Raw genomic sequence first — 19,243 nt, forward strand, 5'->3', positions numbered from 1 at the left:
CCGTTTTCTTTTTCTTTATTTATTTTAGAGAAGGGGAAGGGAGGGAGAAAGAGAGGGAGAGAAACATTGATGTGTGAGAGAACATCAATTGGTTGCCCTCTCACATGCCCCCGGCTGGGGATGTGGCCCGCAACACAGGCATGTGCCTTGACTGGGAATCAAACAGGTGACCTTTAGGTTCCCAGGCCAGCACTCAGTCCATTGAGCCACACCAGTCAGGGCAAAACACTCTCATTTCTAAATGACCTAAGATATGCTTCCTTATCCTCTGCTTGCCAGTCCTAATTCTTTACTTTCAACCTACATAAAATAAGTCCATTTTATTATACTTTATTGGATCAATATGGCAGCCCTCCAACTATTTGGAGGCAATTGCTATGTGGCGCTACTGTATCTTCTCTAGTGATCCATTTACTTCCATGTGTGGCAGGGTTTCTTGATTTTTATCTGCCCAAGTTACTCTAATCAAACAGTTTTTTCTTAAATCCTAACAACGACAGTCATTGGCTGAAAGCTTACTACAGTTGACTCTTGAACAACATGGGTTTAGAACTGCATGGATCTATGTGTACGAGAACTTTTTCAATAAACACTTGTACTGTTTTGCCTTGGCTGATGTGGCTCAGTGAATTGAGCACTGGCTTGTGAACCAAAAGGTCGCCAGTTCGATTCCTGGTCAGGGCACATCTTTCGGGTGTGGGGCAGGTGCTTGGTTGGGGACACATGAGAGGCAACTGATTGATGTTTCTCTCACACATCAATGTTTCTCTCCTCTTTCTTCTTCCCTTCTCCCCTCTCTAAAAATAAATAAATAACATATTTTAAAAAATGAATACTTGTACTATTTTCAATCTGTGATTGGGAGTCCATGGATCTGGAGGGCTACTGTATGCATTGATTTATGCTATTTTATATAGCGGGCTCAAATATCCACAGGTTTTGGAACCCACCAGGTGGGGGAGGGGAATTGAATCAATCCTCCATGAATACTGACGGTAGTTTCGGGGAAGTCAAAAATTATACTTGGATTCTGGACTGCAACAGAAGTCAGTGCTCTTAATATTGTTCAAGGGTCAACTGTATATGCCAGGTACACTCTAAGCACCTAACTCATTTAATTTGAAATATTATTTTATAGGTGGGAAAAAGTATAATTTGAGGCAGATGGTTTGTAAGTAACTTACTTGCTGGGGGCTTAGAGCTCACAAATAAGGAGTTGGAATGCAAAGCCCACAATCCTGATCCTGGCAGTAGAACTTAACTTCTTTTGTTTCTCTCCTGCCAGATGGCCAAGTGAAACAAAGCCACCTTCTCTTCCCTCTTTCTGGATGTTCCAGTTTTACCAGTGAAGTGTTATTTTGTTTTAGCAGCTCTTTCACTAGTCCTTGTTGGCTTATATTGAACCTGTAATTGGTGAAAGTACCTATGTCTTTTTCATATGATCTGCTGCTAGAATAAGCTTTCATAATTTGTGGCCATGTATCTGATTTTTTTTTTGGACCATAATTCTGTGCCCTATCTTTTTTCCTTACTTCATTTCAATCAGTTAGCTTCACTGTATGGTTCCAACCTGTTGAGTTGTTCTGAATCTTGACTCTACTATTCAGCTTTACATCACCAACAGAATTGAAGTGTACCTTCTGTGACTTCCAGATTGCTGATAAAATTATCAACTAGGAGAGGGCCACGGACCAATTTTATGCCTGAATTGGAAGAGGGTCTTATCATGTCGGATCACAACCAGACATAATCTTGGGAGACTACTTCAAAACCTTGATTCTGAAACTATTAAGCTAATCCTTTCCCCTTACTTTCCAGGGTTTCTCAGCCTCAGTCCTATTGACATTTTGGGCTGGAGAATTCTTTGTTGTGGGTGGCTATCCTGTGTAGTATAAGATGTTTAACAGCATCTTTGGCTTCTAACCACTAGATGTTACCAGTCTTGCTCCTCCTTCCCTACCAGACAACCAGAAATGTCTCTAGACATTTTCACATGTGTCCTGGGGTGACAAAATTGCTTCCTCTCTTCTTGGGAACCATTGCTCTAACTTCATAACCAATGAATTGAGCAATCACGTATTTATTAAGAACCGACTATTTGCCTAGAACTTGGTAATGTCTATGAACACTGAAGAGGAAGCTATGGTCCTTGACCTTGAGAAGATTATACTCTGAAAGATATGATGGAATCCATAAAACCACCAAAGAAAAAGCCTCATTTCTGAGTGACCCAGTACAAAACTCAGACTGTATGATCTATAAGAATTCAGAGAAGTGAGAAGATCAGTGAGGGCAGAGATTTCAATAGCTTGGACTTAACTGGGTTAGGTATTTTGAACATATATAGACATGCGGTATAGCTTTTAAACTAAACATATATAGGCATCACTTCTATATTGAGGCAAATATGTAAAAACATATATTTCCTTATGCATAGGCATCCCCCCAAAATAGGCATTATCTTCTAAACAAAAAATTGGAGTACATGATTTGATATATGGTTTGGCAATAGGCAGAATATTTGAGATCATCCTCTCTTGGAGAACTTGATGTTGGCTTCAGAAGATGTGGTGATGGTGTGTTGGAGCACATTCAGGTGGGAAGAGTAATGTAAACAAAGATACAAAACACCACAAAGAAGGCATCAGGGTGCACGCCGGGCAGCCTGAGAAGCCATTGAAAGGCTGGGATGGAAACAGATCATGGACGCACTGGGGCGTGGGAGTTTAGTCTGTGACATTTCTTGAGTGGAGGAGCAGCAGGATGTAAGGTGTCGAGGGAGGACAGTCTGGCAGTGGGTTGGTTTGGGGTGAGTGTTCTGGGGGGTGATGTGTGCCGTGGAGAGCTCGCCACGGTGGTGGCCAAATGGGAGGAGAAATCATGAACGTAACAGGGGAGGCATCTGGGAAGACCAACTGGAAGAGTAAGATTCGGTGAATTCCTAAGAAGCTTTTGGACATTTAAGGCGAGGCTATGTCTTAATACGGGGCTGAGCTTCCCAATTTGGAAACAGGGAGAACAGTGATGCCATATTCTTCTCTTCCTTTACGTGTCTGTTTTCCTTGGATTAATCTCACCCCATTCTGATTGTTCTTCTGTTTAGAGTCATAACCTACATTGCAGGGAGAGGTGACATTTTATCAGAGTCAGGGACCCTGCGTAAGTTTTGAGCTGACAGAAATATAATGGCAGGGTGTGGGGGAGGTGGCGGAGAGAGAGTCTGATCAGAGCCAATGGCAGAAGCCATTGGTGAGTTTGGCAAAAACGCACAGCTACTGGTGAGGAGAGTGAAGTGTCTGTATTTGTTTAGGCAGGAGACTTGTTAAAATTGCAAGGAGAGTGGCATCAGGCTCGTGCCCCCAGCTACCTCATTAGGAGCCATTTTTCAAAATTTCCTTTGATGGGCTCTATGGAGACACTGAATTACTTATTGCACCAAAGCAAACTCTGCCCCTGGAGGAAGAGAACTGAGGTCTGTGCCAACCAGTCTTTTTCCCTTCTAACCAAGAGCTTCTCTTACTGTGATTTGAGTTTATAAGGAGGAAGGCTGGGTAGAACTAGATGTTCAACTAGAGGTTCCTGGGAGCTTGGCTTCCTTCCCTTCCTACCAGCTGGCTGGCATCCTCCCTCCCCTTGCCCGCCTCCCCGCCCTCTGTCTCTTGCTGGAACACTGTTAGGAAGCAGGCAGTTTCAGCCACAGAAGCCTCTCGTGCACAGGTGTGAAATGACAAATGTATTTTCCTCTCATCCATGTTCCGTAGCTAAGAAGTTGATTTAGTTTCTGATCTAAGTTGCTAAGTCTGGTGGGACTCATAGAAGTTGTTCTTTTCCCACCCTTCCCATGAAGCCAAAACAAATTCTCAACAGACTTATAAGCACGGAATATGAATATCAGAGTCCCTAGCACTGAAGAAAGTGTTTCCTGACCTGCAGGAAGCTGCTCTCTCCGCAGGGCTCACTCAGGGGCGACTCCCCTCACCAGCATGCCCAGCCCAGGGGACCATGCCCCTCAGGAATCAGAGGCAGGGATATAGTACAAAACGTTTTTTATTTAAAAATGATGGTCATTGTAAAAACAATAATAATAATAATACCAATAATATAAAAAGCATTTCTCCTCCTTCTGCTGTAGTGCAAATGGTAGATGCACTGGGCTCAAAGATACGTAGTTTTGAACATGTCCTCCTTCTGCATCGCTGCACAGCAGCAAACTCATCCCAGATTCCTTTTGGTGGATCTGCGAGCTAGCTCATTTCTGAGAGTCAGTGGCTTCTCCGAGGTAAGTCCAAACAGCACAGGACTCCTGCTCTCTCTACTTGAATCACTCAGTCTCTGGTTCTCTCTTTTCCTTTCTTGCTCTCTCTCTTTCTCTCCTCTCTCCCCACCTCTGCTGGCCTCCCACTGTTTCTAGGAGGCGTGCTGCCGGTTGGCGAGGGGCCGGCTGCAGAGGATGCCCTCCTGTTGTTTGTCCTTCTCCTGCAAGGACCGTGCCTGCAGGGCCTGGCGCTCCCGGACAGCCCGCAGCGCGGCCACGGCGGCCTCCTCGTCGCGCAGGCGGCTGGCGGCCGTGAAGGGGCTGCACACGGTCTCCACCAAGCCCAGCATCATGCCGAACAGGGCCAGCACGCCGCCCACCACGTACAGCTTCACCAGCTTCCGGCTGGGCTTCTGGGCCATCATCTCCTTGACTAGAGGAATCAGCTCCTGCACCGTTTCCATTCCGGCTCTGGGCTGCTGGGGGCGGGAGGGATCTGCGGGAGGAGCGGAGAAGGAAGGGGGACCGTTAGCACTGAAACGCGACGCCAGCGGCCCCGGCGCGCCTCCGCGGGCCTTGCGCAGAGGGGTCTCTGCACCCCGCCGCGCCTTCCCAGCCGGGCTCACCTGAACCGCGCGGCGAGCTCCTAGGAGGCAGAGCGAGCTGGGGAAAGGGGGCCGCGTCTGTCGGTCCGGCCGGCTCCGCGTTCTCCTCCTCCTGGGCAGCCGCGGCTCTGCCAGATGGAGACTCCGCAGCTGACACCCCATCAGCGGCCCGCGGCCGCTTATATCTTTTCTCGAAAACCCGCCTCCGGGACTCCTGGGCCGGGGCCAGCGCGGCGCGAGCCAGCGGGAGGCGGAGGAGGGGCGAGGGGTTGGGGAGGAAGGGGGAAGGGAGAAGGGGGAAGACGGGGGAGGAGCGGGGCAGGGACGCGGAGGGGGGTGAGGGGGTGGGGCGGCCACGAGCGGTGCACGCCGAGGCGGTGTGAGCTGCGGCCGGGGAGGGCAGACCTGGACGTGGGAGGTCCGGTTTTGGGCGCGCGCACCGGTGAGGAGCCGAGCCCAGCGAAGCCTCTGGTGCTTCTGCGACGCAACTGTCTCTTCGCGGTGTGGGACGGTGCACTGCTTCCCTCGTTCTGGGCAGCCTGAGAAGGGCCCCTAAGGAGGACATCGGGGTCCTACCTAACGGAAAAATCACTCGTTTTTATTCAGGAGGGTTGTCATCTTCCCACAGGTGTGAGGACCATAGCGGAGGAAGGCAAGGGGGAGGGATCCAGGTAAAGAAGAGAACTGCCTCCAGGCTCTGCATAAGGCAGTGTAGTGTGTGCTTACACAGTTTCTTTCCTGCCAGACTCGTTTTATTCACAGGTGCTTGCATTGTAAGGGTCACTGATAACTATTTACTCAGGTGCCCGGTTATGCACAGGTGTGTGTGTGTGTGTGTGTGTGTGTGTGTGTGTGTTTACATGATATCAGTCTCTCTGCCTACAGGCATTTGTGTATGTACTTCTGTGTATCAGGGAACTGCCATGAAATCCAAATTGCCCTTTGCCCCTTCAGATGTGAAGTTGGGGACCGGCTGAAGGGAGGCGAAGGTGGAAGAGGAGCTGTTGGTAAAGGTCTGCTGGACTGGACTATAAATATTTCATGCTGTTTTCAAAAATTATTGGCCACTTCCCTGAATCTGGGGGTACAACTGCACTGTGCCCGCTCATCTAATCATAGAAACAGTTTAGAGGCAGAAGGGTGAGAGTAGAGAGTTTGGGTAAGAAGTTAAAGAATAGAAAGTACTCTTGAAAGTGTGGGGATAGTAGGCCTGATTGTGACTAGGATTAAACATCATCGCCTTGTGTGTGTTTGGGGGGCGGGGAGGGCTGGGAGTTCTGATTTAGCTTTGGTTCTCCATGCATCAGAGTTAGCAAGTCAGGGAAAAGAGAACCGGGTAGGCCAAAGGGCTTTAAAAAGGGAAAGGGAGAGGGCAGGGGGAGGAAGGGAGAAATTAGAGTGGCCAGAAAATTGCAAAGGTCGGTGATGCAACCTTGCTACAACCTGTCACAATCATTCAGGCTGAGCCCGGTGGGGAGGGATAGGGGAAGAGCTGTTTCAGGGATCAAAAACTTGAGTCTCTAAAAATTTTAATTTCATCTTTCTTTAGGGACCTGAGGCAATTTCCCTGACAATTCAGTTTAAAAAAGCACCAATAACAACTATTCTTTGCCTTGGCTATTCATAGTTCAGGAAACAGATCGGTCAAGGTTACCTAAATAGCTTATTTAACATTCTACATTTTTGTCTGTATACAAGCAGTCAAGGCTACCAGGGGCCAAATAGGGATTATTCCTGGAGGATTGTGTCCCCTGCTTATTATTCTTTTAACCTTGTAAGGGAGGAAAATTGCATAACAAAGGACCAAGCAGAGATTAATATCAGTCGACATTTTCTTTGAATCTTCCTTATAATTTTGGAGAAGTCTCTAATAACTGGCAGAAATGATTTGTGAGCTTTGCCAAGACCTGCGAGTGAGGCAAACGTTGTGGCTTTTGGAAGAACATTAGTATCAGGGCTTTTACCTCGTTTCTGCTCTGAAGGTGAGTCAGCCCAGCTTTGAACTCAAAACTCTGAAATTAACATGTCAAAGAATTTCCTGTGTTTCTGTAACTCCAAGACGCAATCTTTTGAGGTCAGCAGACTCCAAGTTATCTGGGGTTCCTCTTTCTTGTGAGGTGCAGTGGTAGAGCGCATCACTACCTCAGAAGAGTTCCCTTCCTTCCCTCTTTGAGAATCTGACTTTGATCCCCAGACCCCAGCAGCTTGCTGGCCAGGGCTGGGTAGAGAGGGCAGCAAGTGGCATGGATCGGGGTTGCCTGTAGAGTTGGCGTCGCTGGTTTAGGTGGTAGCTGGGGTTGAGTGGCAGACGAAGGAAATAAAAGGCTGAGGAATCCAGGATCACATCCTACCTAGGAATTTCTGACACCGCCCCTCTGCCTGAGTGGGGAAGGAGCGCCTGGCCCCTAAGGTAGGGGACTAGGTAGGGCCTGGGAAACTAAGCCCATGCTTTAAAGCACTGAGGTCACTAGCGATGTAAAGCCTTGTGTTGCATCACACAGGTCAGACACAGGTTATAGCTAGGAAGGTCTGAGCAGCCGTGGTGACCAACCGTCTGTTTTTGCCCAAGACTGAGAGATTTCCCTGGGATGTGTGACTTACTGGGCTGAAACTGGGACCATTCCCAGCAGACTGGAACAGTTAGTCACCCCACCCTAGACTCTACCCCAAGAGTTAATCCTTGCCATTTCTAGGAAGACAAAGAAAGCCAATTTAGAATTTATTTTCCAAATCCCTTTCTTCCAAAAATTAAAGTACCGAGAACCATGTGCAGAGGGAACAATCAACAAAGGCAACTTATGGTCCAAGGGGGAAGTACAGAAGAGGATAGCGCTCTCTCTACAACTGTGCCTCGGAGACTGAAGGAGCAGGGGACAGAGGTCTTTTGGCTGGTTGGTTGTGTATGAACCTCAATTACTGGTGGTAGTATTTTGTTAACCAACTGCTTGCTGCCTCCTGAAGTCATTACCCACCCTGGGGTTCCTCGAGGTAGGGAGTGGATCATCGCATGAGATGTGACAAAACTCCAACGTTTTTCAGTCCTTGAGTTATTTTCATTTCATGTAAATTTGTTTTGGAGAGAACGTTTCTTATTACACAAATATCAATAGATGCTTATTAAATTTACATACTAACCTTTATCGTCCTCTGGTCTTGTAGATTAGCGTCCTAGAGTCTAGACTTTTCTGTGTGGTTGCCTTGCTTTTTTCATAAATCTTGACATACAACAAGACTCCCCACATTCTCTCTGTACCCTTAAAACTAAGTTACCTTCTCAACATCCTTATTTGTAGCAGTAGCATTTCCATTTTACTTGTTCTCTGGGCTTGAAATATGGTGGCATTTTCTTGGAGAGGCCTTCCCTGACCAATTCAGCCCATTCTTCTCTACCCAATGCCTGGCATTTTTCTTAATAGCACTTAGTACCTGAGTTTATATTGATATATTTATTGGTTTGCTTTTTGTGTTGTCTTCCGTGTCCTTTGCAGAAAGCTTCATGAGGGCCTGGACTTTGTTTAGTTCCCTCTGTGTCCCCAGGGCCCAGGATATTCCTAGGTGCATAGTAGGCACTTAATAGGTAACCATGGGATTAATGAATGTCCTCCCCACCGGATTGTGAAGCCTGGTTGGGGAACGACCATGTTTATGAAGTCTGCATGCAGTAAGACTTTTAGTGGATGTTCAAAGAATCATTAAGGATTTTTGCGGGGGAGGGCAGTTTTTTGCTATTAGTCCTCTCCTCTCTAACCCATCTCAAATGCTACTATGAAATAAATCTTTCTAAATTACATTTTTATTCTTAATTGCCTGTTTAAAGCCTGGGATGATTTCTCGCACACGTGATGAATCCCTGGAGTCTGCATGTTGGATTTGCTTGACTAATATTCATGGAGTCCAGGACCTCTACCATCTGATCTTCCCTACTCGCCTATTTTTCTCTCTCATTCTTCTCTGACAAGAACCCTTTGCTCCCTCAGTAAGTTTCTCACAGCCAAAAAAGTAATCTGTTCACACTGTTGCTGCTTCACCTTTGCTCATACTCTTCTCCCTATCTGAAGAGCTGTTGTCTTTCTACTCTGTCTTCCTTCATTTACCTGTGCTCCGGGAAGCCACCCCCACCCGTGCCAGCACATGCTGACCACTCCTTTCTATGAGTTTCAGCTGCCTTTGCTGCTTGTACTGCTCAGGTTGGTGCTGCATTGTGGACTGTGTCACATAGCTCTCCATCGTTCCTGTAGACTTGCCCTGTCTCTGTGGAACATAAATTAGGGGCCCAATCAATGCTAGTTACACAGACCTGCAAGTCCGTATTGGGATAGAGACTGCAAAATGATCAGTTAAAACTCTCTTGGGAGGTTATTTTGGGCATAGTGGCTTGTCCTTGGGGTTGTTATTGCCCAAGACCTGGCAACTTGGCTTAGTTCCCTCCACTCTGGCTTCCTCACCTTTCACTTGCACTCCCAGCTTAGTGTGTGACGTTGCAGCGATTGGCTCACGCTCGGGCACCCCTCCAACATGCTCCTGGGACACTAGGGCCTTGTCAGATCAACTCTGAGGAACAAGCCCTTTATAGACATTTTGCTTTTGTCCCTTATGGCTTCTGGCCCAGCAGAGCCCCTACTGCCAGTGCGCGCAGGATGTGGTGGGAGCCTTGGGTAGCCATGAGCACCCTGTGCCCACGTACCACTTCTGAACCACTGTACTGCACTTTACAGATTGCGTTCAGCACAGAGGACTTGCCCCAAGCTCAAATATTAGCTGGACTTGAGAGTACAGGGATCTTGCGTCAGGCAGACTTGGGCTCATTTAAGTCTGGGCCCCTCTTACCAAGGTCTGACCTTGGAACAGTGACTTCTCTAGCCTCCGTTTCCCTAGCTGTGAAGTGAGAGTGATAATAGCACTTGTTTAAAGGGGTGTGGGGAGGACTGCAGGAACTAGAGCGCTATAAAGGGCTTATTGGTCTGGCACAAATGAAGCAATCAGTACGTGTTATTGATTCAGTTATTATTCTGCTAGTATTCAGTTGTCTTTACCTCCTGCTCCATGTCAGTAGTTCCCATGGTCCTTTATCCCAGCCCAGGGCTTTCACATTCCCTACGTGGCATGTAGGCAGCAGTTAAGTCCAAGAACATTTGTGGAAGCTAGCTGTGTATTCGATACTGTGTCAAGTATAGTTATAGAAAGCAGAATACAAAATTGTCCTTGCCTGAAGTAGCTCATATTCAAATACAGGACACAGACATTAAAGAAGTTACCACATTATACTAAGAGAAGCACAGTAATGGAGATATAGACCAGGTAAACAAACAGAATAGAATGAGAAATGCATCGATTCATTTTGGGAGGGAGGTAGTCAAAGAAGGCCTGAGAGGAGAGGCTGGCTGAGCAGCTTGGGGTGTTAAAGGATGGAGAGCGTTCACCGGGTAGCTCTGGGATAGAGTCGGGCTTCAGATCCGGGGAGGCGTGGAATGCGAAAGGGCTGCGTATGTCAAGGGGAGGCTGCATGAGAAAGCATTGCAAGGCCCAGGCCAAGTTAGGCAAGATTGGTGTTAGAGCACAAAGGATGGGTTTTTGGAAATGGCAGGAAATGAGGCCGTGGTAGGCAGGCGCCAGAGGTTGAACAATTCTATAAATGACCAACTGCATATGCCATACCTAGGATCTGTTGACCACTCCCTTCTTCTAGAAACACATTCTCCTTGGCTTCCATGATATTGTAGCCTCCTAGCTACCCTCGTACCTTATTCCGGAAACCCCTCAGTTCTTTGTCTCATGTTTGCTTTTTCTGTAACCTGTAGATGCCCGCACCTCTCAGGACTCAGTCCTGGGGCCTCTTTCCTTATTCTGCGTGCTCTCTCTAGGTGATCTAGTTTACTCGCAAGGCTTCCATTTCTGCCTCTCTGCAGGTGACATACAAAGCGGAGCTGCAGACGGGGGAGCTGTCTCCCTGTCCATGCTACTTCTCCTCTTAGATGTCCTGCAGGTAGCAAACTTACCATGTCTAAAGCCAAATTCAATATTTCTACCCCTTAAACTTTCACCACCATCTTCTTCAGTTTAGGCTTTATTGTCTACCCCAGGAGCCATCCTTTACTCCTCTCTCTTTCTGTCGCCTTTCATATGTAAACAATCACCAAGACTTGTTATTCTACCTCTTAAGTATCTTTTGATTTTATTTACTTTCTACATCAATAAGGAATTGAATTATTCTGCAACTACACAGCTTGGAAGAAGACCCCACAATCCAGAAGAGAATGCAGCTCACCAGGAACCTGCTCTTACTAGACCCTGAGTCGCTGTGCCAGGCATCTGACTACAGAGTGTGAGTTCATAAATGGATTTTGTTTTAAGCTATTAAGTTTGTGGCAATTGAAAACTAATATAAGCTGTGTACTAGGAGCTTCTGCTGGGTTTACAGGATAAGATGCATTCAAAACTTGACAAAGACCAGGAAGACTAACCAGGATGGGGAGAACCTAGCTTAGGTTCTATGGTCCAGTGTCATAAGCACTTCCTTGACCTCTTCTCTTTCTTTCATACTTACCCAGAAAGGCTTAAACATGGTTGGAGTCAGCTGTCTGTATCAATCTACACCCATGCAGTTTGTCATTGTTGGAGTAAATTACCCAACAGGACCAACCGTTTCTTTTCTGTAAATTTAAGAGCATGATTCTCAAATGGGCAGCCTGCTATAACTTACTATGTTTCCCAAGTCAATTATCTTTATTACTCTCAAAAAAGACTTTTGTTCACAAATAGGCTATATCCTCCTCTTCCCTGACACCCATCACCTGGTAAAATAGAAAGAATCAGACAGGAGCTACTTCATTTTCCATCCACCAAATCTGTCTGCTCCACCTTCTGTCACATTACAAGCGGGGAAGCATCTCTGGCTCTTTGTGTATAGAGCTGCCCCTCCATCTGACCCTGACTCATCTACTTAAGGTCTTGGGAGGCCATGAATAACTCGTGTTGCTTTAGGCTACAAGCAAGAACATCTAATTCAAAATGGTTAAACAATAAGAAAAATATGATTTCACTAAACATTAGATATTTCAGGATCCATTAATTCAGTAGGGTAACATTATCAAGAACCCAGGTTCTTTCCTCCGTTTTCATCTTGTAGCTTCAGCATGGAGACTTGTTATAGTTTAGCTCACATTATGGTTCCTAGATAGTTGCCATAGATCCAGGCATTGCATTCTATGTGACAACATCCAGTGAAAGGAGAGAGGCTGTTCTTTCTCTTTTATTGAGAAAGAGCCCTTCCTTGCCTGGGTTCCCCCTAGAGACTTTCTTTCATTGGCTGGAACTGGGCTGAATGCCCATCCCTAAGACTCCTTATGAAGGGAAGCATTGCCAGTGGTCTCAAAGGTTGTCCCTGGGGAGATCAGCAGCAATATCGTCTGAGAACTTGTGAGAAGTACAGATTCCTGAGCTCCACCCCAGACATATTGAGTCAGAAGTTCTGCATGTAGGACTGGCTGTCTTTGATGTAAAAAGTCCCTGAAGTAATTCTGGTGCATGCGAAAGTCTGAGAACTGCTGGTTTAGGCTAATCTCTGAGCTGGGGAAAGGACAACTACCCTGAATGCTTAAAAAACACTGGGGACCTTTAGGAAGGAGGAAGGATGGTTTGGATTTTGGATAGGGAGTGAGCTTCCTCTCAGATCTCTGACCTTTCCTGAATAATTATTTTCTCCTTATTTACTGTAGTATTCCACCAGCATACAAACATATTCTGGTACCTTAAAAAATCTAGTCCATGACCCCAAACCACTATCTAGCTCTTGTGTGATTCTTTGCTTCTCTTATTAGTTGTCTACAATCACTGTATTAGTTTCTTCATCAACCACTTACTCTTTTACCCACGGCCATACAGTTTCCATTCTTACCCTCTCCAAAATCTCATAGGCTGTTTATTGAATGAACTAACTTTTAGCATCCTAGAAACACTTTTAAAAATAGGATTTTATTTATTTATTTTTAGAGAGAGGGGAAGAGAAGGAGAAAGACAGGGAGAGAAGCATCGATGTGAGAGAGAAACATCAATTGGTTGCCCCTTTTATGCGCTCTGACCACGGACCAAACCCACACTCCAGGCATGTGCCTTGACTGGGAATCAAACTGGCGACCTTTCACTTTTTGGGATACTGCCCAACCAACTGAGCCACACCTGTCAGGGCACATCTTACCCTCTTTCAATCAGTGGTTCTAAACCTTGAATGCACATCAGAATCACTGGGGAGCTTTTTCAATTTCTGAAAATTAGGTAACATTCTAAGAGCAGCTAAATCAGAAATTCCTCCAACTAGGCTGCAGACGTCAGTGGTATTTAACACTCTAAAGGTATTTGAATGTGCAGGCGAAGTTGAGAATCACTGCCCTTAACTTTGGGGTACCCCGGGGTCCTCCCACGATCCCTCTCCTCCACCTACATTGTTTTCTTAGGTCAGTGGTTCTGGGCCCTGGCTCCACATTAGAAATATCCTGGGAGCTTCCCCAAGATGAATCGACTCTGAATTCCTGGGATGGTTTAATGTGTAGCCAGAATTGTGAACCACTTCCTAGATGGTTTCCTGCAGTTCCATGGTTTGAGACTCAGTGCTTTCCTATGGAAATTTCATCAATGATGAAAATGTTTTGTATCTGTACTGCCCAATATGCTAGTTACATATGGCTACTGAGTACCTGAAATGTGGCTAAAGTGACTGATAAACTGAATTTGTAATTTTATTTAATTTTGATTAATCTAAATTTTAATTACATGACCCCATAAATATGGCTAGTGGCTACCATATTAGACAGCTCTGTACCGTAATATCTCTGAAGTTTGTTTCCCTCTCATGAGCTCTAGGCTTACATATTAAGCTGTCTAATAGGTACCTCTTCTTGGGTAGCTAATGGGTGCTCAACAAATATTTATTTTGTGAGTGAATGGTTCTGGACGTTTTTTTGTTTCTGCATCAAAAATCAAAAGGGTCTGCTGAAGTATGATGAGGAAAAGCCCAGGCTCTGAGAATGGAAATAGGTCTTGGATTTAGGGTTGAGCTAAGGACACAGAGGTGGAGAGGGCAGCGCAGACAGAGCCGGACAACTCCAGCCCAGGCGTGGCCAAAGGGATGGCAGAGCCTGATCGGGACACTAGCGTGAAGGGGGCTGTGTGAGTTGGGGCCAGAAATGCAGCTTTTTACAGCAGGGCCCTGAGCACCTGGCTGTGGACTCTGGACTGTAATCTGGAGGCAATGGAGTGCGTACAGGTCAGAGTGCATTCCAGAGCCCACTGCGCAAATGGAGCAGTGGGCCAAAGCTAACAAGACAAAATGTAATAGGTGAAAGCACACAGTCAGAGGTGCTCCTATGCGTGTGCCTGAGTGTGCGTGTGCGTGTGCCTGCCGCCTTAGGAATAGCCCACATTTAAGAAGGGGTAGCCTGTTTTAACAGTGTTTGACTTGAAAAAAGGCAGAGGTGTTAATGCGTCTATAAGCTCAGGATGGGCCCGCGGTGTGATTTGGCCGGGAGAGGCTTGCTGTCATCAGTCGCAGCAGCAGGAGTTGAGTGTCCAGCGCAACAGTCCTGCTGGCGTAGTATTTTCTTCCCTGAAGTCCATGAAGAGGGCTGCCTTACTAAGGTGGGCCCACATTCGTACAGGGGCTTTCCCAGTTCTTTCCCGTGGGAGAGTTTTATTCTCAGGTGCTGTTTCCACACAGATTTTCCTTGGATTTAGAACTGACTTCACTTTCTCAGATCGCTGTGCGTCTTCACACAGAGTTTACTGAGCCATTTGGGATGACACTTATGAAAACTGTCTGGGAGAAAAAACTGTACACCCGGTTGACCAAGCATTTTGTCACTGAAGGGACGGAAGGATGTCCTGGGATGTGGAACTTTCAGAGCTTATACAAGGAGAGCCCTGTGTAAGCAGATTAGAATGGCTGGTCACTCTATAACATAGTGGTATATGTTCTTTGAAGATTTGCCCCGATTCTTGCACATTCCAATTAAACCCTGGAATGGCACATGTGTCTCATAAATATTCACCCTCTGGGTATAACTTGCAGAGACCTCATTGAGTATGCTTCTAATGTTTTCCAGGGGGGCAATCTTGTGATGTTTGGGTTTTGCAAATTTAAACCATTCACCATGGCCGTTTTTCCTACCACTTTTTTTTTTTGAGGTCACATTCTACAAATTATCCTCTCACAAGATTTACTCCAATCTCAGGAGGCCACATGTTGTTGTGGAAAGAGCATGGACTTTGGAAGCTTTCAGCCGTGGGATTCTGCTTTCACCACATATACCAGTTGTGGTAGACAGTGCTATGTGTTCACGATGCTCTACCTGATTTTCTTCTCCTGGGCACATAGGACAATCACTTAGGAGTCCTGTGAGTCGTTCTGGCCCATAGGTTGTAAGCAGAGTGACTGCGTCTCTAGATTCAGGCAGAGGCATGGAGTCACCCGGGAGAGGCCTTCATGCTCCCCTAACCTTGTGGCTATGACCATGAGGCCATGTGTCCTGGTTGGTGCAGCCACAAGGTGGCAAAAGCCCCCGAGTGTGTAAAACAACAGACCTCTCCCCTCATTACTGTCCTGCATCTTACTTTATGTGAGCAACAAATAAATGCCTGTTGTGTTAAGCTGCTGAGATTTTGTGGTTAATTTATGAATGCAGTGTAGCCTAGCCTAATGCAACTAAAACACTAACTAGTTCTGTGTCTTTATCACTCAGGCTGCTACAACAAAATAACCACAGACTGGGTGGCTTAAGCAACATTTATTTCTTATAGTTCTGAAGGCTGGGGTGTCCATGATCAAGGTGTTGGGCTCCTGGGGAGAGCCTGCTGCCTGGCTTCCTTCTCACTGTGTCCTCTGGTGGTTCTTCCTTCTTGTGAGGACACCAGTCCCATTATGGGGACTTCCCCCACCTGATGTCATCTAAACCTAATTATTGTCCAAGCTCCTACCTCCTAATATCATCACATTGGGGTTTCAACAGATTAATTTTGGGGGGCATTTTCAGTCTCTAGCACTGCGTAACCTTGTACAGGCTACTTACTAATGCATGCTGAGACTAAAAAAAGGGAAAAATATCTCCCTCAAGGAGGCACCTTTAAAGGGCTGCTGTGATGCTTAAAGGAGACACTGTCAATACATTGGTTTAGAATGGTGCCATATATCTAGCCAGGGCTGGAAAACTACTTTGTTCCCCTCCGTCCTTTCAGGGTGAGACATAGCTATTTATTTTTAGAGTAGAAATTAAACAAAGGAGTCGGGACAACCTATCAAGCCCATGCAGCCTTCAGATGATGGAGGATTAGGCCCAGCTCTGGGCTGTTAGTTCGGCTCTTGGTCCTTCACCTGGAGTGGCCTTTCATAAAGGGACGCATGCCCAGAGGATGCCACTGTGATGTCAGGCATCCAGATATCTGTGTTCACTTCTAAGCATCATATTTTAGGAAGATTATTGGCAGATGGGGGAATTTCTAGAGGAAGATGACTAGGTTAGGAAAAGTCTGGGAGCCGTGAGAATGGGTCAACAATATACTACAAGTGAGGTTGCCATATTTAGCAAATAAAAAAAAAATACAAGGAGCTCAGTAAAATTAGAATAGCAGATAAACAATGAATATTATTTTAGTAAAAGTATGCTCCATGCAATATTTGGGGTCTTCTTATACTAACAAGACATTCTTTGCTTATCTGACATGCAAATTTAACTGGGATTAATGTATTTTATATTGGCAGTTACAAGGAGCTATGTCTCTTGTTGGAGAGAGTGCCCACCTGAGATTGAGCTGGAACTTCACATTCGTGAACACCAATGTATATTTATTTGCACTTGAGCTGATGGGTGTACACATCTCTGAGTAAGCAAAGAGAAAGTTTATAATTAGGTGGCATTATCCTGGGACAGTTGAATGGGAGAAGCAAATTTGGGTAAGGATAAAAATTTTTAGCTGTCCTCAGTTCCTCTCTCCCTTGAAAAATATAGGTAAGTGAAACTGACTCTTTTATTTTTTTTTGGTTTGCCCTAAGCCATGCAAGGTGGAAGGTAAAGGTGCTGGTTGTTTCTTAGATGTTTTCTGCCCTCTCTCACACTCATGTACACATTTATTTAGAAAGTGTGCTAACTGCTCTCTTGACAAAAGACATTTAATAGCCCCAACAAGCAATACTGGACTTTTTAAGAAGGGGAAACCATATCTTACAAAATATACAATGACTTGGAAACTTGTAGCAAATTCTCAGTCTGTGGGGATAGTGGGAGCCGTTCCAGGCAAAGGCGGCAGCAAAGAGCGAAAGGGTTAATAATTATCTTGTAGGTGGACAAAAATCACTCTCCTTCCTGAAACTTTTTACTATATTTTTACTTGTCAGTCTATATAGTAAAATACTCTCATTCTGGAAAATGAGAGCATACAGAGAAATATAAAGAGATGGAAAATGTTAGCATATTGGATGTTTTTCTCCCTGTCTTCTTTCTGAGTATTTTTTCAAGAGTTAAGTAGATTCTTGCACATTTGTTTTCTTATTTTTCCCCTAGTTAATCATAATCTCATAAACATTTCCCTAAGTTAGTAAAACCTCTCTATCTGTATTTTAGATCTGAAGGGAGTCAGTTTTGAATGATGCTTTAAGGGGAAGGAATTGGATGAGCGAAGGACTCATCGCCCTCATCTGGTACAAGACTGATGAGATTTTGGTCTGTGCAAGCAGAGGTCCTGCTCCCATAGGGCCTCTTTCCCCATAGCCCTCAGACTTGCTTGGCAACTGCCTTGAGCTAAGTAACAAACCTGCTGTCCAGGCTAGCTTAGACTCCTATCTTTCTTTCTTTCTTTCTTTTTTAAAGATTTTATTTATTTATTTTTAGAGAGAGAGGAAGGGAGGGAGAAAGTGAGGAAGAGGAACATCAATGTGTAGTTGCCCCCTACTCTCGCGCGCCCCCTACCAGGGAACCTGGCCTGTAACCCAGGCCTGTGCCCTGATGGGAATCGAACCCATGACCCTTTGGTTTGCAGGCCGTCACTCAATCCACTGAGCCGCACCAGCCAGGACTAGACTCCTATCTTAATCAGGTGTTGGACTCTGGCATGACTAATGCTTGAAGCCATAATCAATGTCACATTTATGCTTGCTCCTCTGTCCTCTGTTTGTAAACAACCCCTACTCCCACCCTCTGTCCTTCCCTATTTAGAATGGTCAGAAGCATCGCCATTCTTGGAGAGCTCAGCTCGGTTTGCCCCCTGAGTACTTTGTTTTTCCTTCTGGTCCAGGTTATAGGCCCTGGAGAGTTTGCAGCCCTTACAGAAGAGAGTGAAGAGTGGAGTGGAATGTACAAAGCACAGACTCTCAGGTTGGGACCTGGGGCCCCTGGAGGGAGGAGCAAGGAGGAAGGGAGCAGCACAGCCAATATTTGCTTTTTGTTACCAATGTCTGTAAAGGCCGCTGATCATAGCCCGAAACACCTGCGTGTGAGGCACGCATAGGGACCAATGCCCATTATAGAACACTCACCTCGTCAGGCACTTTGCTGAGAGTTATACATGCATTGTTTCCTTTCATCCTTACAACAGCCCTTGAGGTAGACTGTTAACTGTTCCCATTGGTGGCAAGTCGCTTTCATTGTCCAAAGTCACAGCTGGTGAGTACAAACCAAACTTGAACCTTCACCTCTCTCATTCTAAAGTCTAGGCTTTTAACTGCCGTCCTAAACCACTGGCCCCTCAGAACAGCATCTTAAAGCTGGAGGGGGCTTCTCGGGAGCTTGGAAAACATATTAAATCTCCCTGCCCCTCTGCAAGCCAATTAAATCCCTGGTTGAGGCCTGGCCTTAGGGGTATAATTTTATAAGTTCTGTAAGTAATTCTGAGGGGCAGCCTGGGTAGAGAACCAGTAAAATCCAGTATTTTTATTTATGAATGATGAGGTTGAGGCCCAGAGAGGGGCTCGCCCAAGTTTATGCTTCTTTCAAGTGGCAGAGTTTGAGCTAAGTCTCGGATTTAAGAGAGGTTCAAGTTCAAGTTCAAGCAGGCCCTGTATGGCCACAGGCACTGCAGGGACATGCTGGTTAAAAGCCTTTCGGTGGTATTGATTCCAGACGTGAAACCAGACATACCTCCAAACCACAGGTGCTCATTTCTCCATATTTAGTCCTCAACTGCCTGTTTGAATATTAGGAAATTTAGTTTGCCTCTCTAGTCGTCCTTTGAGGGATCATAGTTAGAATTTTAAAGTCCCGCAGGCAGCCCTCTGGCAGCCTGGGGAGCAGATCTCAGGATGCAAATGCCCCTGGACCCCCTCAGCTCTTCCTTTGTGCCTCCCTTCCCCAGACGCTTGTGACCTGCCACGTGGCTGCGTGTTGCCCCTTTCTGCTCTATGTGT

General features: G+C 45.9%; 2 protein-coding genes across 3 annotated transcripts in view; one reads left to right on the plus strand and one right to left on the minus strand.

The window, feature by feature from the left end:
* Positions 1–4,029: 4,029 nt before the first annotated feature.
* On the minus strand, positions 4,030–5,047 carry G0S2 (G0/G1 switch 2). The gene is made up of 2 exons (XM_054563409.1): positions 4,882–5,047; positions 4,030–4,751 (listed from the first exon to the last, which is right to left on the minus strand). The coding sequence occupies exon 2, from the start codon at positions 4,717–4,719 to the stop codon at positions 4,408–4,410; it is 312 nt and encodes a 103-aa protein (XP_054419384.1). The 5' UTR covers positions 4,720–4,751; positions 4,882–5,047; the 3' UTR covers positions 4,030–4,407.
* A 470-nt stretch (positions 5,048–5,517) lies between these two features.
* LAMB3 (laminin subunit beta 3) overlaps positions 5,518–19,243 on the plus strand; it is a 53,906-nt gene continuing 40,180 nt past the window's right edge. Inside the window, exons 1-5 of one of the 2 annotated variants that reach the window (XM_054563247.1) lie at positions 5,518–5,873; positions 6,640–8,836; positions 11,057–11,182; positions 16,607–16,728; positions 18,136–18,215. The gene's annotated coding sequence lies outside the window, so the exon portion shown is untranslated. Of the gene's footprint in view, positions 5,874–6,639; positions 8,837–9,838; positions 11,183–16,606; positions 16,729–18,135; positions 18,216–19,243 lie in introns of those variants that run through there. The other variant, XM_054563246.1, reaches the window with a different exon arrangement.

This window comes from Pteronotus mesoamericanus, unplaced genomic scaffold (assembly GCF_021234165.1).
Source record: "Pteronotus mesoamericanus isolate MK-2021 breed Mesoamerican mustached bat unplaced genomic scaffold, CSHL_Meso_final scaffold_705, whole genome shotgun sequence".
In the NCBI taxonomy this organism is placed as follows: domain Eukaryota; kingdom Metazoa; phylum Chordata; class Mammalia; order Chiroptera; family Mormoopidae; genus Pteronotus; species Pteronotus mesoamericanus.